Below are 23792 nucleotides of genomic sequence, written 5' to 3'. Positions count from 1 at the left end.
AATACGTTAACGGCGGGTATTATAAGGATTAGTTTTAGCCTAAGTAAGGAAATCGTTACCCTAGGTATAGTAAAAATAGAGATATATTTCAGAACAATAACTTTTTATATTTTGCTCGTTAATACCCTATTTCTCTTATATTTAAAAAATATAGATCGACTAAGTATTATATTTAATAATACGAGGAACAGAATCTCTAGCGGTAAGTACTTCGAGATAGTTAAACGACGATAGGGGCATGCGTTTATAAAGCTTATTAATAATACGAAGTTAATTAATTACTTAACGGAAAGTGAGCTTAGAAGACTATACTAGAGATTTAGGTACCCGTCGGTTACGAGGCTATATAACCTCTTAAAGTAATTAAATAATAATAATATTAAAATAGGGGCGTTAAAGTAGTTAACGAAAGTATGTTATTAATACTAAATAAATGCGCAGAGCCCACGTAGATTTAAGTTTAAATTACGTAATAAGCTTAATTTTAACTAGGAAATAGTCGTCGATATTTTCTATTTAAATAGTCAGCTAGTACTATATATAATCGACGTAGTTATATCTCTCTAAGTAAGGCAATTCCTCTAGGATCTATAAGTAAAAATAGTATAAGTAGCCCTATAAAAAAGCTAGATCGATATATACTAAGGACCGCTAGATAGTATTACAACCGACGCTAGTACTAGCTTTAAGTTAATAGAATTTAGGGATAATACGACGGCTTACGGTATATAGCTAAAAGTCGTACCCGTTAAAGCGTACTATAATATTAAAAAAGTAAAAAGGGTATATTAGTAATTAAAAAGGGCGTTTAGAATTATTAAAGAGGAAAATCCGGATTCTACTAACGACGAATGCTTCTAAATAGTACTTAAATATTATAACGATACTATAGGGCCTAACGGACTTATATTAACGCTATTAGTATTTAGAGTATATTTAAGAACGACCTTAGCCTTACTACCGTCGCTAGGTATAAGCTAACGAGCCCGAGTAATTAAAAAAGTAATATAAGTACTATGCGAAGTGAGTATAAGAAGGTAAGTTAATAAGGTAATTATTATATATAATAGGCCCGATATAGGGGATAATCTAAATATACTACTAAATTCGGATATACGAGTATAGCGCGAAATTACTTAATAATAGACTAGGCTATATAAGTTAATTTCCGTCGACGAGCGCTCTTATATAGTTATAAGAGATCGTAACTAGCTACTCGAAGTATTAATTATAGTAGTTAGACCGTACTATATAGATCCTAATAAGGTGACTTTTAACCTATAAGAAGAAGAAGAGCTAGGGGAAACTATATAACCCGCGGTAGAGGCATAGGAAATTATCCTTAACGAAATCGTTATAGTAGTACTAATAGATAACGAGGAAGAGGAAATTGCTAAAAGGGCACTAATACTACCGGCGAGACGTTATAAAAAACTACGACGGCAAGCCCTAACGCGGCAATTTATTACTAGCGACGAGGTAATTAATACCTTTTATATAATAATAAAAAAAGCCAATTTCGAGCTAGCGGTTAAACTACGTAAAGAAGGCATAATTATAACTACTAAAAAGCCGTATAAAGGATTAGATCTTATCGAAGTAAATACTCTTCGCGATCGAGGGGTCTATCGATTTATTTTATATAACTTAGAAAAATATATAAACCTCTATATATTTAAATTACGAATAGTTCGTGAGATTAAAAAGAAAGGAATACCTTAGCCGTACGAGAAGTCTAGATACGTAATTTAGAAATATAGCGACGTTAAAAAGGTAACGCTACTTATATAATCGCCTACTATATAGCGCTATAGCTAACGATTAATAATAGTACTAATAGTATTATTATAGAAGAAGGGATACGAGATTTAGAGCCGTAATATTACCTAGGCCTATACCTAATTAGCTATAGGGCTCATAAGGAAAGTCCTAGCCTATTTACCGAAGGAAATAGCTAATAAGTACTTAGAAGGCACGATTATTAAAGTGCTTAAGCTACTATATAGGCTCGTAGAATCGGGTACTTATTAGTAGGCTACCTACTATAATTTTTATATTAATTAACTATTAATAGGTACCTCTACGTACGACCCGTACTTATTAGTCGCAGAGTACGAAAGTAACTAATTTAGGATCGTCGGAATATAGACTAATAATATATTAAGCCTATTTAATATTAACTTTATAAAAAAGGAGGATAAGGAGCTTTAGAAAGCGGGCTTCGTAGCGAAGCTAAAAGAGGTCCTTATAATAAATACCCCCCTAGTATTTAATAATAGGATTTTTATAATTAAAAGGGAAACCGTCGTTTTTTAATAAAAGGGGTAGGGCGAGAAGATTAACTTTATCGATCTAAATATAATTAATATTAAGAAGTAGTATAAGGCTAAGCTTGCGTAAGGGGTATATATTACGAGTATTTATTAGCTTAAGGCGACTTTTAATTACGCTAAGGTAGCGTAGGCTATAGATCTAACTAAATAAGACGTCGAGGTACTTAATAAGCGGCTTAAGTAGTAATAGACAAATCTCGATTAAGGTTTCGTTTATTACCCGATCGACTTTACGATTAGTAAGCTCTATGTCTTTATTAATAGGTTATTTACGAATAATAACGACCTTATTTCGTAATTAGGGTATATTATTATCCTAACTAATAAGAGTATAAGCGAGAGCGAATTTACTATATATAGTAATATAATCTATTACTCATTAACTAAAAATAAGTAAGTAATAAGAAGTATATTAGTATCGGAGGTCTATAGTATAGTTAACGGCGTTAACCTTTTTTATACGATTTTAATAACGCTAAAGAAGATTACTAATCGAATTAGCTTTCTATTTATTCTAACGGTTATCTATATAGATTCTTACTTGCTATACGAATGCTTTATTAAATTAGGAACGACGAAAGAAAAGAGGCTTATAATTAATATTATAGCCCTTAGGTAATCGTACGAAAGGCGCGAAATACTTAAGATTTATTAAATTAATAATAAAAATAACCTCGCAAACGCTTTTACGAAAGTAGTACTAAATAAGGGATTAAAGTAATTCGTAAGTAGTAAAAAAGTCACTATACGAATAGAGGGATAGGTTATATAAAAAAAGTAGAGAAAAGGGGGAAAAAGAGACGACTTAGTAAACGGGCCCGAGGTCGAATTATACCTCTAACTATAGTAGTTAAATCGATAAAAAAAAGAGAAAGTTAGTATTAGATTAGAAGTCTAATTCGACCGCGGTATATAGCCGACTGCGTAGGGGCTAATTAGGGGCCCTATTTACGATTATTATAGCTAGCCTAACCTACGGTTAGAACCTCCTTTTTATACCTACTACGTAGATATTCATATAGTTCAATTGATCTCTTCGTCAACTACGGTTCGAACCAACTACCCTGTAATAGGGATACCAACAATATCAAACAACTTGTGCCTCGGGTCGCAGCCAAAGGCGAGATGAACGCTCTCAGCACACCACTTTCACCCGCTCTGCCGTCTGGTGCCGCAGCGAAGATTGCCGTTGCCCGGTCCCCTCCTTTGTCCCGCTCCAGCAAGCCGCACTGCCTCGGCGTCCGTCTGGAACACGAAATGGAACAAGCGAAGAAGGGGGTCAGAAATCAGCCACCACCTGTGTAGAGCTGCGAACCAACCGTGTTACCGTGTAGACTAGCTCGATCCCCCAGCGCCATTGGGCCGTTTCCTGTCAGACCATGCCCGGCCTTAGTTAAACCTCCGTGAATTGCTGCAGGTCCCCCGGACGCTAGTCTCGGTGCAGAACCCCCCATTCCGGAAAGGCTTCAGCAACGGCCCTCTTCCTTCTCTTCCGAAAGCTCGCAAAAGCTCTGCCTGCACGCTAGACCTGCAGCCTCTCGCAGCCCGTTCATTACGGCTGGAGCGTGCAGCATCAAGGCGGGATCGAATCGCACGCACCCTGACAAGCCTGACAAGCCTGGCATAGACATTAGTCTCCACGCAATACGCACGCGAGGGAGACCAGTCGAAGCTCGCGTAAATTGTGAGGAGATTGAGATGCCGTCATTTATCCAGCGATCCGTCACGTTTCCCACCCTGGATGCGGCAGCGCGGCTTGTTGTCTGTGCTTGTGCATCATGGCCCCGTCCATCCCTCCAGCGTTGCATGCCGCCTGGGGCCCCTTCAAAAGTCCCACTTCTCATCTCATCTGGTCTTCATGCCTCTCGATGGGGTTTGAAAAGAGAGTTCGCCCTCCTCCTTCCAATCTATCCCACTCGGCTTCGCTCTTAATTCTTAGCCCTATTGTACATGTATGAAGGAAATACTGCCCCCATCCCCTAGTTTGTGCCGCTGCCAGCCCACCATCGAGGATCCACATATAACGAAGGAAGACAAGATTTTATATATCAGCCAAGACAGACAACGCTCTTCGATGAGAACAAGGATCTTGTAGGGGCATGTCCCACTTGAGCATAGCAGTATGGCCTCCGACCAAGTGAGGCAGAATAGCCTCATCATAACAGCATGTTTTTTCACAGCAATTTCAAGTAAGTCGATTGGTTAGCGACTCGGACAACGTGAGAACTGACATAAACGGTGTAGCCATGGTTGTCATTGCCCGGACATTTGTTCGAGCAGTTCTTATCCGAAAGCCTGGCCTCGATGATTATTCAATGATCATTGGAATGGTATTCACTCTCGCCTACCTCGCAGAGATCTTTGTCGGAAAGGCCAATCATATCGGCTTCCCCTCCAAGGATTTGAGCCTCGACAACATGACAAATCTCCTGAAGAATACACTGGCAATTCAAGTTACGTATTATGTTTGCATATCAGCAATCAAGATATCTATCTTGTGCATGTATCTCAGGTTTGGTAGGTCTTTCTATAACATGATGGTGAACGTGTCATATGCTGACTCTACTGGTAGCTGGCACCAGGTCGCTCAACATTCTGTGCATATGCACCATTGTATTCCATCTTTTATTCTTCGTCATCTGTATTGGAGTCACCCTATCTCAGTGTCAACCACTCTACGAAATGTGGGACTTGACCGGGACTGTGAATGGAGTGTGTATCAACACTACCGCTTTTTTCTATTGTGAGTTATCAGCCATCGACAATGATCCACAGATCATCTATGCCTGTCAGACTAGTTTCTAACGGTGGCCAGTTACATCCGGTTTTAACATCGTAACCGACATTTGGATCCTCGTCCTCCCCATCAAAACACTTATGGGCATTCTTCGGCCGCGGCGAGAAAAGATCGCGCTGGGCATCATTTTCGGCGTTGGCGTGTTTGCAACAATAACATCCATCGTCCGGTTACACACGATTTACACATATACCCTCGCCAAGGATCTGTTCCAGGAGAGCATCCTCATCAACATCTGGTCCATGTTGGAGATCAACATCGGAATAATATGCGCCAGTGTTCCTGCACTGAAACCCCTGTTTACTCCTCGTGCTCTACGGGAAGCCGCAAATCGGAACAAGCCAGGCGGTTATCAGTATCATAGTCATGAGAGATCAGGGTCTCATTCGAACAATTCAAAATCGAGAGACAGGACAGAAAACCCCTACAACTTGGATCGAGTGGGTGGGCAGGTAAACTCAAAGACGGTACTACAAAGCACATCACGTATGTCAGGCAGTGAGGATAGTATCCTTGGGGTATGAGTCACGACTATCAAAACGACTGGGATCAAGGCGTTTAAGCGATATGTACTTCAAAGAAGCAATGCTTCCGTCACGTTGGGGGCGTTGGAGCGAAGATATTATGAGAATATGCAATCAGCGTTCAATCACTGTCAGAGTAGATTGCTACGTGCTATTGACGTATTTGTATAGCAATGAATGTTGAATAGGTAAAAAGGTTTTGAACACTTAGCAATTAATCATTGATCTTTTGATGCACAAAGAAATGAGGGTAGGCATGTCACCCCATTGAAACGCCAGCCAGTGCACAATCGGTATGGCGAAACACTTAGTTCAACCGACTGTATCGAAAGGTAGGCTCAATGCCGCCTCAATTCCTGCCTTGTGAGAATATATGTACGTGAACTTCGACTTCAAATGAAACTAACAGCAGAACCTCTAATTAGAGAAATGACGATGGATTACACCCAGTTCCTTCGACCTTTTGGGACAAGTACCTTATCCAGGGTAAGGTACCTCGGATATGGACATGGAAGCAGGTGCGTAAGTGTGCATAAAGCAGGACTGCCTCGCAAGCTCATCGACCTTTATCGTTCATCGACGAGCATCAAGCAATTAAGACGTAGTAACAGGCCGTCACTCATCACAATATAGGGTCCTGGGTAGGATAATGGAGCGACTTGGACATGCAAAGAGCTGAGTTGAACGCGAGTCGCATGATATCGATCAAACAGGAACGTGAGATGATGAAAACTACCCTGCGGCAAGAATCTTTCCAGCTACGGAATTGATAATTCCGAAATACAACAAGAACCGATAAGTTATACGTCTTGCATTTATAAAACGAACAAAGGGACGGGATGGAAGGATATCAACCAACAATTGGAAAACACACACAACCCGTGATTGATCAATATGATGACGAGCCAAGAGCGATAAAACATTTTCGATAATATCTGCATGATACTAAGAAGTGTATATCACGGGTTTTCAAAGCAATTACTTGAGCTGTTGGGAATTCTCAGTATTGCAGAAAGATCGGGTTCAAGACGGCAAGTTAAAATAGCAATGGGTCTTATTACAACATGACCCAACACCCATTCACTACTTACTTACGCCTACCTCGACAGGCCGCAGATCAAGACCACGCGGACAGATCAGACCGCGCAATTAGAACAAGCCCACCGTTACATGTAACCCTACAATCAGTCTTACCTGCTTCGGAAGGCTGGACCCCGCGTCTGTGGTGCTTTGTGATGACTGTGGCTTGGACCCTGGTTGAGTCTGGCGTCATCATTGGTGGCTTTTGTTATGCTTATGTGCCATCGACAAACAAATTCCATCCACAGACTGATCAACCCTTCTAACATCCCACAGCCCGAAACTGACCATGAGGAAGCTGCGGAATGGAAATACGCAGCAAAATCACAACTTTGGTTGCGAATGGGCAAGAATTATGGATTGCCCATCGCGACCTCTAGTGCCTATTTTCCATGTGAAATACGGATTTTGGTGAGCGTCGGACGCGGTCAGTTGAGATACCTCAAGCGACCTTGATTATTATCCCTGGAAGGGCAAACTTATGCCAGACGGTATGCTATGTGTAGGTATGCTGTGTCTACTACATATGTATGCGGAAGGCGAACCTACTTTCAGGGTTGCCTTCGATCATTGTGCCTTTTTCCACAAATGGGCAACTGTTCTTTAATGATGTACACGTGGAAACCGCACACACACACAGATCGAAAAGTACAAGCGATAGCCTGCGTAGGATCTCGACTTAGCGCAGTATCTCCGGGTTTGTGGGGTAGACTCGGATGCGTCCCGGTGATAACCCCCTGCGTCGAGCTAAGCTTACCTTATGCCATATAAGGGTGTTCGGAAAAGGGAAGGCAAGTTATTTGCAGGTAGACCAAGTCCAGAATACTTACTGATTCATCTGAAAACACGTTTATGGTCCGTTACTGGTGGAATCCTGTGCGGGAAAACATTTTCCTTCATACATCAGATATGAGGCTGAAGATAGCGAATGGGCTAGGATATGCTTAGTTGGGTGGTATGTTCGATACTTGGGAGCAACAAGAGAAATTTTGACTATCGAATCATTGCTTTATCAAGACTTTGATAGCTATAAGTACAGCGTTATATCCCTAAGTGAACCAAGATCACATCATCAAGCTTCACCCCTGATCTCCAGAGCCAAGACTTCCTAACGCCCTGCTCCCGGACAACGCCAAGATGCACCAATACTACCTTCTTGCTCTCCTTCCTGCGGCCTTGGGCTGCCTAAACACCGACACAAACGCCTGTGCCAGCTACATCAAGTCCAACGCCGCCGCGTCGACCTTCTGCGCCACCTTCACCAAGAGCACCGTAACTGCCACCACCGCTCTACCCGCCTGGGCTACCAACTGCTCGCAGAAGCCGAGTCTAATCTCCGCTGAGTGTACTTGCGCCTACAGTGGTGCTGGTGGTAGCTCGCCGACTACAACGTTGAAGACTACTACTACCGCAGGAGGCTCTACGCCCACTGGAGTTACTACCACTCTACCCAAGTCCACTGGAGCTACTTCTACGAGCAAGGCCATCACCGTCTCTGCTGGACAGACTTATAATGGCGGCATGAAGAAGTTTGACCGCAGCCGTACGTTGTCAAGACGAGTAAAAGAATGATGGATGATCGAATACTGATTCCAGAGCAGCTAGGGTTTGCGCTGAGCAAGATGAGACAGGTGAAGCTGATGCCATGTTCGTGCTTGAGGCCGGTGCCACCCTCTCGAACGTCATCATTGGGCCCGATCAGGCAGAGGGTGTTCACTGCAAGGGAACTTGGTTTGTCGTTCCTCAATTCTGAAGGGGGTTTCGATGCTGATTGATTATAGCACACTGTATGGAAACCACCAGAAGAGAAGACATGGAGAACAGCAGACTGACAGTATATAGTAACAACGTTTGGTGGGAAGACGTTTGCGAGGATGCTCTGTGAGTCTTGCTATATCAGTTGTGCATTCATTTCTTGTTGATAGCTTTCACTCCAGGACCTTGAAGCAGACCAGCGGAACCTCTTACGTCAACGGCGGTGGTGCCTTCAAGGCCGCGGACAAGATCGTCCAATTCAACGGCTTTGGAACTGTCTCGATTAAGAACTTCTACGCTAATGAGTGAGTCGAACTCATCGTCTTTTGCCGTGATGCAACCTGCTAAAACGTCAACAGCTACGGAAAGGTCGTCCGAAGCTGTGGCAACTGCAGCGGTAATGGAGGTGCACGCAACATTGTCATGAACAACGTGATTGCAAAGGACGGTGGAGTCCTCTGCGGCATCAACACCAACTACGGCGATACCTGCAAGGTCACTAGCTGTTGCCAAGATGACAACAAGATTTGTGATAGGGTATGATGACTCTAAGCCTGACATCTCTTTGCATGTACAAGGAAGATTTACTTACTTTGGACTGTAGTACACCGGAAATAACAGCGGTGCCGAGCCTACGAAGATTGGCAGTGGCCCTGACGGCACTTACTGCGTCGCCACAAGCTTCACCACGGCCTGTTGATCGTCTATAATGATGACGACCAAACGATCTGTATAAGTTGGCTTGGTTCAACCTGTATATTGCTGGTTCGAAGCTGCAGGCTCGTAAGCAAGGGGTGGGAGGTTTGGAAGCTTCTGGCTCGTGGAATGTAGTAGCTTGCACTGTACATAGCTGAATTGTACACTCAAATCCATTTATCTGTATCTTACTTGTCGCTAAAGAAAACAATCAAACGACTGGCGATGCGGCGAACATCTCGTTCGCCCTGGTGCACTTCAATGACTCATTCCATCGCATGCCAACGATAAGTTATTCGGCGATTCGATTCAGGCCGAACACAAAGTTTTCAAGATCTTCCTACGCATCAGTACTCAGATTTGCGCCAGCCGGCAGATCCAAATTGTGTTTCTCGAGGTTTGATCGAGTCGAACAGAATCTCAATACACCTGACATGCTTACTTAGTACTTTGTTAACGTTGGGTGACATGTTTCCCAGAAACATCTATGGTACCTGTGCTCTAGGTGGCAGACATCACTCCTGTCGAAAGCTAGTAAACGGTAGAGTAATATGCACTCAATGTTGAGGTTACATGGCGTATATCCCATCGACTGCTGCAAGGCGACAGTACAATGGTCTCCAGCTTTTTTCCAAATTCTCTGAGATATGAATTTTTTGATTTACGGATATAGTAGAAATAAATCGGAATAACGCCTAATTAGTTCTTCCCCTGCACTCGGATGTACTGTCGCCTTGCAGTAGTCGATGGGATAGCCTCTTGCCAAAACCACCTTGCGACTCTGCTCCATCCCAATCTGCCCCAGTCACCTCGGCCAACTTCTGCGTCTGGGCTTCTTATTTCAAGTCTGGGTTCATCTCTTTGAATCCAGTCCAAATCGATGGCTTCTTATCAAAATGACGAAATGCGGAGCCTGCAAACCAAAGACCTGTGTTCCCGATCATCGCCTACGGGCTCTGCGGGCTACGAGCACTCCCGGGCGTTTAGGAAAAGGTAAGAAGTTCTGCGGCAACTTTACCAAGATGGTCATCGCGACCGTGTCTGCGGTTCCGAGCTATGCTAGGGGGACTTGTGCAACAAAAATCATTTCAAGAGTTGGCTCAGCTTATCCTTGCTTGCCCACGACGACGGAAACCGAGTTTAGATAGCGTAGCTCAAAGTCCTCGTCCTATATTACAGGCAAAAGAACTCGGATGATCCAGTTGAATTGAGGAGAACTGAGTGCGGTGTCCCCAGAGCTGGCGATATCTCATTCTTGTTCCGCAGACTCCATATAGAGTTCAAGATACCTAGGACATCGCGTCCAATCTAAATATCGCCTCACCGAGATAAGTAGGCCTTGAGCAAGGGTCATCCATGCTCAACTCGACGGCTCTCAGTGAGAATCAAGATACAAACAAGCTGATCTAGGGAGCTTTGTCCTGCTTTTGTTCTACTCAAACACTAAACGATGGCGAGAAGTATTACTCATCTCGACAGCAGGTCATTTTTGTCGACTGTTATCGGGGTCTTCGAATTGTTGTAGCGCAAAGTTATCATCTCTTCGGAGAGGACCGGACACTAGAAGCAAGCTTTCAGTCAGGATCCACCGGTTGCAGATCCACAATGACAAAGCCGGTCCCGGCGCCCGTCCAAAAAATTGTACCCGTAATCCGAATCTTTCATTCCCGTTTCTTTCGGTTTTCGAACCAAAACCGACTGAGCAAATAACATCGGAAAACATGCGCTCCAGTCTCTCCTGCGAATTCTGCCGGTATGTCCCCCATTGGTCTCCGGCCTCGCTTCCGGCGATCGATCGGATCCGATGTAACGGCCGCTGACCCAGTTTTTATGACCCCGCAGACGGTCCAAGATCAAGTGCGTCAACAGCGGAAGTCCGCCGTGTACCAAATGCGAGAAGTCGGGAAGATCGGACTGTGTACTGACCAGACCCCACGTCGCGCCGAATGGACGGGCGGCGAAGCGGGCGCGGCGAGCAACGGAAGAGGCTTCATCTGTATCCCATGGTCAGGACATTGAGTCTCAGCGACAACTTCTCTCTGCGCCCCATTCACGGGGCCCGGCGACGCCGTCGTCGGGATTGGAGTATCGAGATGGCAGGCAGGAAATGGACCACCATCTCGAGCAAATCCCCAAAGATGTTGTCTACATCGCTCTCGAGGCCTTCTGGCGCAAGTTCCCTGAGCTTCGCGTTATTCACCCCTCATCTTTCATGAAATCGTTTGGGTCCAATTGCCCTAGAGAAAGTAAGGCGTTGTTGGCCACAGTTCTTGCAATGACCAAGACCCAGAAGCCGGATTCGGATCGTCTGCGATCGCAGATCCTCTTTCCGAGCGAAAGATATGCATCATATGCATGTGATGTCCTAGCAGCATGCATACTCCAGCCACCAGATGTCAAAGTCATCCAGGCCCTCCTTATTCTTACGTTGTATGAATGGGGCACGCGAGATTTTCACAAGGCCTGGATGCATTGTGGTAGGCCAACTTCCAAAGTCTTGCGTCGAATGTGTCTGATATCAAACAGGAATTGCAATTCGGATGATGCAATTACTTCATAGTTCGCGAGTAGCGCCCTTTCCACTTGAGATTCCACAACGCAGCGAGCAAAACAGCCTCACTCCCGCAATCGAGACAAGGACATTCTGGGCATGTTTCATTATGGACTGCATGGTGAGCTCGGGAACATACAACCCACGCGTGCTTCCCAAACAGGAGATGGCAAAGCTGAATGTGCCGCGGCCGCCTACTTCTACCGAGTTTGCTTTAGGACCAGGATCGTCAGCGCAAGCTGAAGGTGCGGGGGAAAATTTCACATCGAGTGGAACCGCAACTTCGGTGTATCTTGATTTGGACCAGAGTTTTGGGGTCATGGCTGATGGGTTCGACATCTACTCTGATGTCATGGCTTTTGTGTTCAACGACGGGCGTAAAGCGCCAGGCATGTGCTTACCCGAGAACTGCCCCTGGGTTCCTACATCACCCGTGGCATGTTGGCGTCGGAGACTTGAGGAATGGAGAACGAAGCAGCACCATCGATTACACTATCCGGCCAACAGTGTTGCTGCATACGCTACACTAGGCTATGGTGAATCCTTCGTCTATCTAAATCTACTTTATTACCAAAGGTTTGCCGAAGCTTCCCCCCATGTGCAGGGAATTCCCTGGGCTAACACGAAATTTCCGTAGTGTTGTCATGCTTCAACGAGAATACTTTCCGTTCCTACCGACTATTGACATGACTCCTCGTGGACCCATAGATCCCCCTACTCTTGAAGCTGAGGCTCCCCCGGGCTGGTGGGAACAAAGTGCAAAAGAGCTATTCGAAGCAGCAGGCCACCTGTCCAGCGTTCTTCGAGAAGCTTCAGAATGTGGCGTTGCAGTCATGACGCCCTTCGCTGGGTTCTGTGCGTTCTCATCTTGCTACATCAATCTATATGGATTCATGTTCCCAAGAATTGGCGTTGGCTATGCTACCAGGGCGGAAGAGTACATGAATTGGAGTATAGAGTATCTCAACAAGTTTCGCGAAGTCTGGGACCTCGGGGACGGATGGGTGAGTCATTGATGCCATTGGAGACGTCGTCCCGGTGGAACACCGCTATTTTACTTATGACTGACGCGTAACAGCTCAAGACCATCCAGAACGGGTCGTTGATGTACCAACGAGCCACGTCTGACGCCCAGAAATATCGTGGACGATCTCGCTTTGACTTCAGTGTCTTACATCAGTCTGTTCATGAATTTCGGGTAGTCGATAGATCTGCTCAACATTTAGAGGAAATCAATAACGCTGAGCGGGGCGCCGTCAGCACCGGCGAGGGCAGCAATGTCTCAGGCGACAAGGCGAATCAGAATATCGGCGGGTTAAACCCACAAGCGTTGATAGACGCTGTTGGCAGTATGGATGATCAAGGGCTTTGGCCGAATTGGTGGTCAATGCTGGAAGATGTCGATGCTTCAGAGATGTTCACGATGGGCTAGCCGCATTGGACAAAGGCTTTGAGTGGTGGGTACTTTTCAAGAATGGGTATTATTGAACTAACTATGTACAAAAGTCCGAAGTCGAACTGCCCTGGCAAATGCGTCATGCTCAGCATCAGCATGTCCCTGGTCATGGCCGCTTTTCAAAGAATTTCCGCTTCAATCTCCTCCAGTGCTTCCCTGAAAACACTGCAAATCTTACGTAGCTCCTCCTCTGTTGTCGTGAACGGGGGAGCAAGTAGGACGTGATCTCCTCTCGAGCCATCCACCGTGCCAGCGCCGGGGTAGAGAGCGACGCCCTTCTCAAAGGCCCGCTCTTGAACTCGTGATCCGAATCGCAGCTTGGGATCGAAGGTATCCTTTGTCTCCCTGTCCTTGACAAATTCGACAGCCCAGAACAAACCTCTTCCCCTGATGTCACCGACTGATTTGCAGTTGATGAGCTCAATGCGCAGTAGCACTTCAAGCTGCTTCCCTAACTGAGCGCAGCGAGCGACGAGGTCGTCCCGCTTCACGATCCTTTGAACAGCCAACGCAGCTGCGCAGGCAATGGGATGGGCTTGGTAAGTGTGTCCGTGGTTGAAGGCGTTGGATCCCTGTCTCAGCATGGACACGACCTTCTCGTGCATCAGAACGCCGGCAATGGGGCCGTAACCTCCGCCAAGACCCTTGGCGACTGTGACGATATCGGGAACAATGCCCTCTTGCTCAAAAGCGAAGTAAGTTCCAGTGCGTCCGGTGCCGCACATGACTTCGTCGAGAATGAGAAGAGCGCCATGCTTGTCGCAAATTCGACGAGCACCAGCGATGTAGCCGACAGGGGGTGCCACGCAGCCTGCGGTAGCGCCCACCATAGTCTCGGCAACAAAGGCAATGACATTGTCTGGGCCAATCCTTTGGAACTCGTCCTCGATCTCGGCAAGTAGCCTAGCCGTTAATTCATCCTCGGTCTCATCTGCTCTCTGGTATTGGTACGGATATGCTGGTGAAACATATGAGACGTGGGGGTAGGAGAAGCCCTCGTATGGGACCTTTCTCGATGCGACTGTCGAAATCGACATAGTCGCCATGGTGTTGCCGTGGTACGCTTGTTTTCTGCCAATAAAGTGCTTCCTCTGCGGCTGACCACTTTCGAAATGGTACTGACGGGCCAATTTCAGCGCCGATTCGACGGCTTCACTTCCGCTGCAGACGAAGAAGGCCTTCTCGAGACCATGCGGGTTGCCATCGAGGATAATATCGGCAAGTTCCTCAGCCGGCTGTGTCGTATAGGCTTGCGTGTGGACGTAGCTCACTTTTCGGGCTTGGTCCGAGATAGCTTGAATGACTTCCTCGTTGGCATGGCCTATCAGGGCTACAGCAGCACCACCGCATGCATCGATGACTCTCTTGCCGTTGGCGAGATTTAGGTAGATACCGCTTGCTGATTCGACCATGGAGGGGTGTTGGATTAAAGAGCGGTGCATGAGACGACCTTCTCCACCCTTGGTTTTGGTATTCTTGACTGTGGGGAGTTCGGCGTTAGCTGTTGTGAACAGCTCGTCGTCTCTTGCGGGAGCCATGGCGAGGGATGTAGACTGTAGACCAACAACTTGAGGTGAGATGAATGTGTAAGTTCTCTGTTCGGTTTTATTCTCTGAAACAAAGTGGGAGAAAAGAGACAACCGGCACTTTAACTCTCCTAAATAGACCTTCGTTCTTCGGCGCTAGTGCTGAAATCCGAGAATTATCGGGATCGACAAGCCAGCGGCTCCGTATTCACGGAGCACAACCGGCCCTTCCAGCGGTGGGCCCGCGTCAAAATCATCGGAGGAATTACAATAGAGAATCCACTTTGGACATCTCATAAAATCTGCAGACTACGATAATCGCATTATCGCGTGAAAAGTTCTGATATCGGTTCTGACGCAAACCCGATAGCCGAAAGCCGACTTACAACATTCGATTTTCTCACTCAGACTCGAGAATATGATAAGCTCGAAACTGCTCAGGGAGGAGGCTGAAACTTTCAGTTCGAAAAGAGTATGCTTCTGACAGCTTCTGACGAATCCATTTGAGTTTTGCTAAGATGGACACCGAAAAAGGCACCTACCCCGAGCGACAAGTCGTTCAAAGTCAAGATGGGCACGATACCGACCACTCAAGCGACGACCAAGCCGCAAGTTCAACTCCCAAAGTGGAGGAGCAGACTTACGATGACCAGAAAGCTTGGGTCACGGTTGCTGCGTCGTCACTTACCATGTTTGTCTACCTCGGAGTGATCTACTCTTGGGGCATCATGCAAGTCAAGCTCGTCGAGACGACGGGTTCTAGTCTAACAACATTGACATTTGTCGGATCAATGGCGACATCTTTCATGATTTGTTTCAGTATTGTTTCCGACAAGATCATCAGCAGGATAGGATATCGGCTGGCTGCGTTGATTGGTGGTTTCTTCATGGGTCTGGGTGAAGTTCTCGCAAGCTTTACTACATACCATGTTGTGGCTTTGTTCTTTCTACATGGTCTCGTCTTCGGCCTTGGTGGTGGCCTTTGTGTCTTTGTGAGTGCAACAAGACTCCTGCTGGGTCTGCAAATGTCCTACTGGCGCCAACCATAACAGCTAATATCATTCCTTACCAGTCTGTCTCGACTGCCCCGATGGGTCTCTTCAAGAAGCATAAAGCATTGGCCATGGGGTTTGTCTTCGGTGGGGGCAGCTTGGGCTCTGCCATCATGAGTGTTGTAGCCAACTACCTTGTCAAAGACCTGGGCGTCTCTTGGACGTTCCGCATTCTGGGTTTCATTCTTTGGGGTGTTTCTATCCCTGCATCCTACTTCTTACCAAGGAGGATGGCTTCGGGAAAGAAAGCCTCCCGTCAGCTACAGTGGTAAGTAGATGAAAATAGTGACAACTTGAACATGACTGACATGTGTAAGGTATCGCTTTAAGGAACCTCGCTTCCTCCTGCTCGTCGGCGGCACTGTACTTTCCTGCTTCCCGCTCTTCATCCCGCCCTACTTCATTCCGATTTTCTCGAGATCAATGGGCTACACCAAGGAAATCGGTATCATTATTCTTGCCTGCTGGAACTTAGCTTCTACCTTGGGCCGTGTTGTCGCTGGATGGGTTGCCGATACTCTTTTGGGACCAGTCGAAAGTCTGGCAATCTGCATGCTTTTCATGGCTCTGAGCTCTCTCATCGTCTGGCCTCTTTCATCATCAATCGGCATTTTTTCCGTCTACATCATATTCAACGGTATCGGATGTGGTGCGTTCTTCAGTCTCACGCCTATCGCAATTAGCGCCACATTTGGAGGAGATAACACCCTCAGCATCATCCCCGTCGTCTGGACGACTTGGTTCTGCGGTTTCTTTTTTGTAAGTCATAATATGCCGTGCACTACTTAAGCGTTTGCTAATCAAGTTAGGGTACTCCCATTGCTTCAGGACTTTACTCCATCTCTGGTGATGTTGATGGTCTTGAGAAGTTTCGCCCTGCCGCATATTATGCCGGAGCAATGGCGTTAGCGGGATTTGCATGTGTTTCGGGGATCAGATTTGCGCGGAGGACGGAGAAAACCGAGAGGTCTTGATGACAGGATTCATCAGATGACCTGGTGGGTAAATGAACAGCACATTTCTGTCGAAAGTGCACCGAATAACGGCCGATTACTAAGTTAGAAGTTGACACTAGCACGTATGATACCACAGATAGATCATAGAGAGTAAACAGGGCATAGAGACTGCTCAGATGGAGGGCTACGAGCACTCAGCATCAGCATTAACATGGATAATGATATCCACTGATACCTCCAGCCTGGATCATCGTCACTTCCCAAAAGTCGCACGCGAAGCACAATGCGAGTCTTTGGTGACCAGACCGGCATGCCTGATCAAACCAACCAAGAGACTGGATCCACGAATGCTCACGATAACTTCGTTGAGAGCCATGCAATGGGCGCCAAAATTAATCGTTCAAATCAGGCACGACGATGGCCATTCAAAAGCGCACCAGAGTCTTTGGTAATTGGGGGAGCATTTATTGGCGGGACTTCGCATATGCGATGATACTACTTAGCGATGCGGGGAAGTAGCTTCGTGTCACTGGTGGGTTTAATCACTGATATTGGATTACTTGGCACAATGTGACACTAAACACCCCTCAAATTCATAATTAAACGACCATCCATGGATTGGGATGATCACCATATGGCATTATCGATGAAGGTTATTTCCATGAACCACGACGTCGCATTTCCTCGTACCCCGCTATGTCTGTGACTTGTGCCTCTAATGTGGAAATGTTCTTACGTCCAAGACCGAGTTTCGGGCTAAAGTAAGAGACTCCGTAGATTCTGATCTGATATGTTGTAGGCGTTTTTAACGTCAGATGAGCTGAATAATCTTCCGGAAGATACCTGGAGTTGATGCTCACGTGTTCAACAAACCGCTTTTCGTGCCTTGGAACGGTAGACATCTAGCTTGTCAATATAAGCTGGATACATGTATCGATTTGAATCTAAATTCAGACCAGTGCATGTCTCAATCGATTCCTGGCACATCAAAGCTACTTCTTTACACAGCAGTATTTCTTCTTCTTTTCGTGGAGCTGAAACAAAATCATGAAACTCTCATCCATAGTGGTGCTTATCCAATGCTTTGTCGCTGCCAGGGGTGCTGTCACTGAGAGACAATCCAGTGGCTGTCTCGCTTCTGCTACTGGATTTGCTTCTCTGAACGGGGGCACAACTGGCGGCGCAGGCGGAACGGAGGTGACAGTAACTACTCAAGCTGATCTCGAGAAGTATGCCAGCGCATCAGGCAAATACGTGATTAAGATCAGCGGTCGTATCACCATCAGCCCTCTCGGCAAGGAAATCAAGATTGCCAGTGATAAGACCGTCATCGGATTGGGCACCACTGGCGAGCTTTATCAAGGTAAACCCTCAACATGTCCTTCCATTTAACACGTTATATACTAAGGCGGCTTCAAAAGGTGGTTTGGGCTTGAACGGGGTCAGGAACATCATCATTCGCAACCTCAAGATAGGTCACACCAACCTTAACGATGGCGTGGAAAACGACCGTGACGGTGTTCAAGCCGACACCGTGAGCAATATCTGGATCGACCACTGCCTTTTCGAAGATGGCGGTGACGGCTTAGTTGATCTTCGGAAGGACACCACCTACTTCACCGTCTCCAACAACATCTTCCGTAACCACGACAAGACTTTCGGTATTGGCTGGACCGAGAATGTCACAGCTCGTGGAACCATCAACCACAACTGGTTTGACAACACGAATCAGAGAAACCCGAGCGCCGACAACTTGGCACAAGCGCATCTCTACAACAACTATCTCTACGGCGTCACTTCATACGGGCACTACGCTCGCGGCAGCACCAACGCACGTGTTGAGAATGTCTTCTTTGAGAATACCAAGAACCCCTTGACCAAGGACTCGGGCGCCGTACTCAATGCCTCTGGTAACACCTACAAGAGCTGCACTGGCACTACGGCTGCAAACTCGGGAACCTCCTTTGACCCCAAGAGTCTCTATTCTTACACATTGACTGCTACAGCGGATGTTCCTGCCTATGTCAAGGCCAATGCTGGTCCGAGAGCTTCTGTCTGCTCCTGAGTTGAGAGGATTACAGTCATAGTAATATATCAAGAATCCTAAGAACATGCCCAGTGTGCTATAAGTTGCAGTCTTATCATCTGAGTTCTCGAGATTAATCTCGTTGTCGTATCACACATACATCCCCATGAACGGCCCAATGTCTCATTTCTCTCAGTCATCGAAGCAGATCAAGTGATCTAGTACCAGGATAAAAATGGTTTAAAAGCGTTCGTGAGCCAAAAGCCTGCTTCCCTTAGCCTTTGAGACTGATGCTCGCCTACGTCTATACCCTCCCCAATCTCTGCGCTCAAACCAGCCACTTTCCATCTCCCTTGAGCTTCATCTTCGACTTTTCCCAGTGACCTGCGTCAAACTTCCACGCCCAAACCTCCTGATTGGCATCGTAGCTAGCTTTGTGGCGTGACTGGAACTGACCGAGGCCGGCAGCACGCATAAGTGATCTCCATGGCTGGTTGTCATCACCCGTTTCAATCCTGAACACCTCACAGCCCAGTTCGGTTCGAGCATGTTCAATCAACGCCTCGAGGATCTCGAGACCATAGCCTTTACGCCAATATCGGTGATCGATGTTGATGCCGAGGTCCGTCATGCGCCTATCTCCCGACGAAAGTGTGGTCTCGCCGGCGAGAAATCTAGTGGGGTCCACGGTCTCGAAGGTGTTGTAACCACCATTGCCGATCAACTCGTTGGTCTCACGGAGGATGATGACAACCCAGCCGTTCTTTCCATCTTTCGTAAAATCGACAAACTTGTCGATGCGGGTGCGAATTCTCTCTATAGTCAGGTTCTGTTCCGACTCTTGGAAAGGAAAGTTGTCGGGCGTCTGGAGAAAATTGAGTAAATTTTCCGCATCTGACTGAACAGCTGTGCGGATGACCATCCGCGGAGTTCCGATCTCGAGGACGGAACCATGTCGTGATGAGTCCTGTAGCGCCATGCTGGAATCGAACTCGTAGATTTCGATGCGACAGCTAGGAATGCAATTCGGTGCTGTGCTGAGATAATCGATCAGACTTAAACAGCCTACAGTATTGATTTTAGTTGGTCACCAATACAGCGACGATGGACCAGCGGCCGGTTGGGAGACTCAGCGCTGCTTTATATCTGTAAGATGGGGTCCAACCGAGGGTCCAACAGATTCAGAACCTAGGAAAAGGACTTGAATCCCTGTGACATTGTTGGCTGACAAAACACAGTGGAATCCCTGCGCTCGACAGCCCAAAAGACCTCGAGGACCTTCCTTTTGAGGAAATCGCAACTCCTGGCTTTCCGCGACAGCCTTAGACTACATCCAGAAAGCGTTCAGGCCCCACAAGCATGATCGCCTCACACGGAGCGCGACTTGCGGCACAGCAAATGAGTTCGAAGTATGCAATTCAGACCATGACGCTATTCACACCTGCCTTACCACTAATGGCAATGCATCACTGCCTGGTCGCATATGACGCGCGCTGAGACGGTCAATCTGTCAAGGTGAGGCTGAAAACATAGCTGGGATGCACGTATAATGCGCGGATCATATCATTCCTACCAGAAAGTGCTTGCTTCGGCCGCCGCCAAATCATGTTGTCGAAATAGCTAGAATGGGGACGCGGCATCGTCTAAAAGGGCGACATGTATCTTGGACACTAGTCGGCCACTCTACCCCTCAAATTTTGATCAAATTCTTCACAAGACACAATACGTGCGGAGGCCACTCCTCTCAGAGTCAAGCACTGCAGTCTTCTGCTGCTGATACTCGGCGTCTTGGGTGCTTGTGTTGCAAGATGACAACGTTGGTCCAGATGGTGAAAAGCGGCATAACTCGTTTCCAGATCCCATTTCGTCAGTAAGTACATGAGCATTGGGCAAAGAGTCGACCGAAGACACTATCGAGACCAGAGAGGATTTGGAAGCATGGGAAAGTCCGTTTTCTCTATAACATCTTCATAATTGCCTTAGCCATCCTTACCAGATATGCTTCTCTACCTTTGCATCAACAAACACTCTACTGGGAAGAACCCGTGAGATCGGAGCTTCACTGTGGGTATATGATTAATATGTCCTTTCCACACATTGAGAGCAACGAGCCCCTGCAAGATCACATCACTGAGGTAAAAGCAGTGAAGAACGAGCCGAGAATATCCGACTTAGACAAAGACTACGCCATGCCGCCTTCTGCTAGTGTCAATAATGCGTGGTCTTCTCTGCTTCCGAAAGAAGGCGGCTTCTTCGAACACCCTGCTATCACATCTAGTGCTAGTTGGTTTTGCTGTGTTCCATCATCTCCACTGCCTCGATGTGTTGCGCCTAGCACTGTACGAGCTTTACCCAGACACCAAAGGCTATCAGCTAATACTTCTCATTTCACGTCCCATCTGAATCACGATGGCGCACATTCCACCATGGATGCCGACTCATCCTATGACATATTCCATGTTGGCCACTGTTCTGACCTATTACGTCAAGCTATCTTGTGCCGCCCCGTGAGTATACCCTAAACCCTTTATTATGTACTTTTAAACCCTTTGAATATTATAGGAGTCCAGGACTGACCCTTCTCCACGTACAAGATTTGATGACCGAAAATTTAGAGCCCAATTCTGGCGGAGGTACCGGCTTGGGACTGAGCACCGATGTGTTAAGTGGCAAGAACTGATGGATGGTGATGAACGAATTACACTGAGATTTTGAACTCAAACAATTGAACGATGGTTCTGGGAAATATCCAGTGTTATACAATTCATATGGCAAGCTTCCTGGAGGACAAGATACGCACCCAGGCATTGAGAGAAAAGTCTGTTTGATGCTGCTTTCTTCCATTCTTGAGGTTAGCTGAAAAAAACGTCCTGATATGGGCAAGACCGGAGTGCTGCGAGTTTAGCTCATTCTAAGCACAAGCTTTGCTTTTCCCGAGCCTGCCTTACAGGTCGATTTTGCTTCCATCCTGGTTGTTGACTTGGAATACTTGACCTCTGTCTCAAAAACAACGGTTAGTAAATGTTTGGAATCAAGGAAGTGTTGTTTGTACTCAGTGACACGTGTATGCATGGTGGTAAATCTAGCGCGCCTGAAACAAATTTTCCTTGATCTTAGGCTAGTGCATCTTCCTGATTGTTAAAACGGCAATTTCTAATGTTCGAGTGACATCACAGAAAACCAGGCAAGTAGTAGAGTGATTTGCACTGCACTGACTGATTTATCTGAAAACACAAGATGAAATTGATGAGGCTTTCCTTTGCGTGTGCTACTGAATCTTTCCAATGAGTTGTACATATTGACAAGGGCCACTATGCTGAATGTGCCAATCGTGAGTTATGTATGCTCCCCTTGCTCATTCACACCGTCACAAGCATCGAGAGGAGAGCATAATGACTCGAGGTAGGGAGCCTGAGAAGGCTCAAAGTGGAACGCAAGATGTAGCACATTACCATCGGCTTAGTTCAGTTTGTCGTCCAGGGTCATTCCCACATAAAGGTTTCCAGTTGACTCTACACCACAGAGACCTTTCTGAGAAACGTTCAATTTAGGTTTAATGAGCCCAGAGCGTACATTGTGGGCGGGAATACTACAGCGCGGCCGGGACTAGCTTCGGAGAAATTGCATGCGGCGGGGAAAGACGAGAGGGATGGTTGCATGCCGGCGGAGAATTTTAGTCCACCTATTTCCGTGTCCCCGAGCCCCGCGAAAGATAGTATGAGACCATTAGTTTAAAGGAGCTTCGACCGCGTGGTCAGTTTGGGAACGATTGGTGGCTATGAGTGACTGGCTTTCATGCAGCCAAGGATTTCATCTTGAGAACTTGTTTAATGATCACGCGCAGTGACGATACTTCCAGCTAGGTTAATAGTAAGGTTTATAAAACATGGAAGCTCCAAAACCTTTGCCACATCTATATGTTCCTGAACGTGAAAACCGCAGAGAATCATAGATTATCGCTGACAGGCTCGCGTCAACATGAAGATTTTGAACGTCCTCTCCACCTTGGCTGTTATAGTAGGCAATGCCTTTGCGGCTTCGCGAACATCGCCGCCATCCGGCGCAATCGTTGTTGCGAAATCGGGTGGCCAATACACCACAGTGAGTAAATTTTGTGCAAAACCACGGCGCTACGGTTCCTAGGGTCTTACATGGGGATCTGATGTGATGTCACTTCGCTAATGTATACCAAAGCTTCAAGCAGCTATCAACTCCATTCCAGCCAGCTCCACCGCAACTACCACAATCTTCATCCAGCCGGGCACTTACTCTGGACAAGTTTCCATTCCCAGCCTGAGTGGAAAGCTCGTCATCTACGCATACACTACCAACGACCAAGACTATACCAAGAACCAAGTCATCTTGACCAATACTCTATCAGCTGCGGATGCTGGAAGTAACGACTTATCCGCAACATTGAGAGTTGCGACTAGCTACTTTAGTCTGTACAACGTCAACCTGATCAATGGCTATGGAAAGGGCTCTCAAGCTCTAGCCATCTCTGCAAATGGACAGTACCAAGCGTACTACGGCTGCAGCTTCGTCGGCTATCAGGACACGATCTATACCAACAAGCCACACCAAGTCTACAAGAACAGCTACATTGAGGGTGCGACCGACTTCATCTTCGGCAACGATGGCAACGCTTGGTTCGAGAAGTGCACGATCGCTATCAACGGTGCCGGATACATCACTGCGAGTGGTCGCGACAGCGCCGATGGCTACTGGTACGTGATCAACAAGGCCACAATCGCAGCAAAGTCAGGTGCTGGTGTGGCCAAGGAGTCTACGGTGCTGGGCAGGCCGTGGAGGGAATACGCGCGCGTTGTCGTCCAAAACTCACAACTCAGCGATGTCGTCAAGCCTGTTGGATGGTCTGCTTGGGGCACTAACCCCACTGCCAACGTTTACTATGCGGAATATGGCAACACTGGAACTGGTGCCAGCGGCACGCGGGTGAGCTGGGCCAAGAAGCTGTCAAGCGCGGTTTCCATTGACACGATTCTTCCGGGCTGGGCTTCTTGGGTTGACACAACTTAA

General features: G+C 46.8%; 12 protein-coding genes across 12 annotated transcripts; 10 read left to right on the top strand and 2 right to left on the bottom strand.

The window, feature by feature from the left end:
• CLUP02_12018 (uncharacterized protein) lies at window positions 1-234 on the top strand (the record flags this gene model as incomplete). Its single annotated transcript, XM_049290983.1, has 1 exon — window positions 1-234. A coding segment is annotated over one exon (234 nt), but the record flags the coding sequence as incomplete, so codon positions are not given.
• Window positions 235-4455: 4221 nt separating this feature from the next.
• Window positions 4456-5654, top strand: CLUP02_12017 (uncharacterized protein; the record flags this gene model as incomplete). The annotated part of the gene is made up of 3 exons (XM_049290982.1): window positions 4456-4522; window positions 4578-4850; window positions 5149-5654. The coding sequence occupies 3 exons, from the start codon at window positions 4456-4458 to the stop codon at window positions 5652-5654; spliced, it is 846 nt and encodes a 281-aa protein (XP_049148127.1).
• Window positions 5655-7871: 2217 nt separating this feature from the next.
• On the top strand, window positions 7872-9189 carry CLUP02_12016 (pectate lyase; the record flags this gene model as incomplete). Its single annotated transcript, XM_049290981.1, has 6 exons — window positions 7872-8277; window positions 8336-8465; window positions 8577-8615; window positions 8672-8794; window positions 8849-9026; window positions 9094-9189. 6 exons carry the CDS (start codon window positions 7872-7874, stop codon window positions 9187-9189), a joined length of 972 nt encoding a protein of 323 aa, XP_049148126.1.
• An 892-nt stretch (window positions 9190-10081) lies between these two features.
• CLUP02_12015 (uncharacterized protein) lies at window positions 10082-10333 on the top strand (the record flags this gene model as incomplete). The annotated part of the gene is made up of 1 exon (XM_049290980.1): window positions 10082-10333. The coding sequence occupies one exon, from the start codon at window positions 10082-10084 to the stop codon at window positions 10331-10333; it is 252 nt and encodes an 83-aa protein (XP_049148125.1).
• A 573-nt stretch (window positions 10334-10906) lies between these two features.
• CLUP02_12014 (fungal specific transcription factor domain-containing protein) lies at window positions 10907-13168 on the top strand (the record flags this gene model as incomplete). The annotated part of the gene is made up of 5 exons (XM_049290979.1): window positions 10907-10938; window positions 11028-11662; window positions 11757-12272; window positions 12445-12740; window positions 12815-13168. The coding sequence occupies 5 exons, from the start codon at window positions 10907-10909 to the stop codon at window positions 13166-13168; spliced, it is 1833 nt and encodes a 610-aa protein (XP_049148124.1).
• Window positions 13169-13311: 143 nt separating this feature from the next.
• Window positions 13312-14730, bottom strand: CLUP02_12013 (aminotransferase class-III; the record flags this gene model as incomplete). The annotated part of the gene is made up of 1 exon (XM_049290978.1): window positions 13312-14730. The coding sequence occupies one exon, from the start codon at window positions 14728-14730 to the stop codon at window positions 13312-13314; it is 1419 nt and encodes a 472-aa protein (XP_049148123.1).
• A 506-nt stretch (window positions 14731-15236) lies between these two features.
• On the top strand, window positions 15237-17178 carry CLUP02_12012 (major facilitator superfamily transporter; the record flags this gene model as incomplete). Its single annotated transcript, XM_049290977.1, has 6 exons — window positions 15237-15710; window positions 15791-16038; window positions 16088-16529; window positions 16580-16674; window positions 16751-16800; window positions 16874-17178. 6 exons carry the CDS (start codon window positions 15237-15239, stop codon window positions 17176-17178), a joined length of 1614 nt encoding a protein of 537 aa, XP_049148122.1.
• A 595-nt stretch (window positions 17179-17773) lies between these two features.
• On the top strand, window positions 17774-18791 carry CLUP02_12011 (pectate lyase Pel-34K; the record flags this gene model as incomplete). Its single annotated transcript, XM_049290976.1, has 2 exons — window positions 17774-18089; window positions 18148-18791. The coding sequence occupies 2 exons, from the start codon at window positions 17774-17776 to the stop codon at window positions 18789-18791; spliced, it is 960 nt and encodes a 319-aa protein (XP_049148121.1).
• A 289-nt stretch (window positions 18792-19080) lies between these two features.
• Window positions 19081-19731, bottom strand: CLUP02_12010 (acetyltransferase; the record flags this gene model as incomplete). Its single annotated transcript, XM_049290975.1, has 1 exon — window positions 19081-19731. The coding sequence occupies one exon, from the start codon at window positions 19729-19731 to the stop codon at window positions 19081-19083; it is 651 nt and encodes a 216-aa protein (XP_049148120.1).
• Window positions 19732-19856: 125 nt separating this feature from the next.
• On the top strand, window positions 19857-20078 carry CLUP02_12009 (uncharacterized protein; the record flags this gene model as incomplete). The annotated part of the gene is made up of 2 exons (XM_049290974.1): window positions 19857-19900; window positions 19991-20078. 2 exons carry the CDS (start codon window positions 19857-19859, stop codon window positions 20076-20078), a joined length of 132 nt encoding a protein of 43 aa, XP_049148119.1.
• A 33-nt stretch (window positions 20079-20111) lies between these two features.
• On the top strand, window positions 20112-21432 carry CLUP02_12008 (uncharacterized protein; the record flags this gene model as incomplete). Its single annotated transcript, XM_049290973.1, has 6 exons — window positions 20112-20228; window positions 20286-20331; window positions 20427-20618; window positions 20676-20797; window positions 20855-21221; window positions 21347-21432. 6 exons carry the CDS (start codon window positions 20112-20114, stop codon window positions 21430-21432), a joined length of 930 nt encoding a protein of 309 aa, XP_049148118.1.
• Window positions 21433-22730: 1298 nt separating this feature from the next.
• Window positions 22731-23792, top strand: CLUP02_12007 (pectinesterase; the record flags this gene model as incomplete). The annotated part of the gene is made up of 2 exons (XM_049290972.1): window positions 22731-22853; window positions 22947-23792. 2 exons carry the CDS (start codon window positions 22731-22733, stop codon window positions 23790-23792), a joined length of 969 nt encoding a protein of 322 aa, XP_049148117.1.

This window comes from Colletotrichum lupini, chromosome 6 (assembly GCF_023278565.1).
Source record: "Colletotrichum lupini chromosome 6, complete sequence".
Taxonomy (NCBI): domain Eukaryota; kingdom Fungi; phylum Ascomycota; class Sordariomycetes; order Glomerellales; family Glomerellaceae; genus Colletotrichum; species Colletotrichum lupini.
The sequence above is the reverse complement of the archived record's forward strand: the minus strand, read 5'-3'. Positions and strand labels throughout refer to the sequence as shown.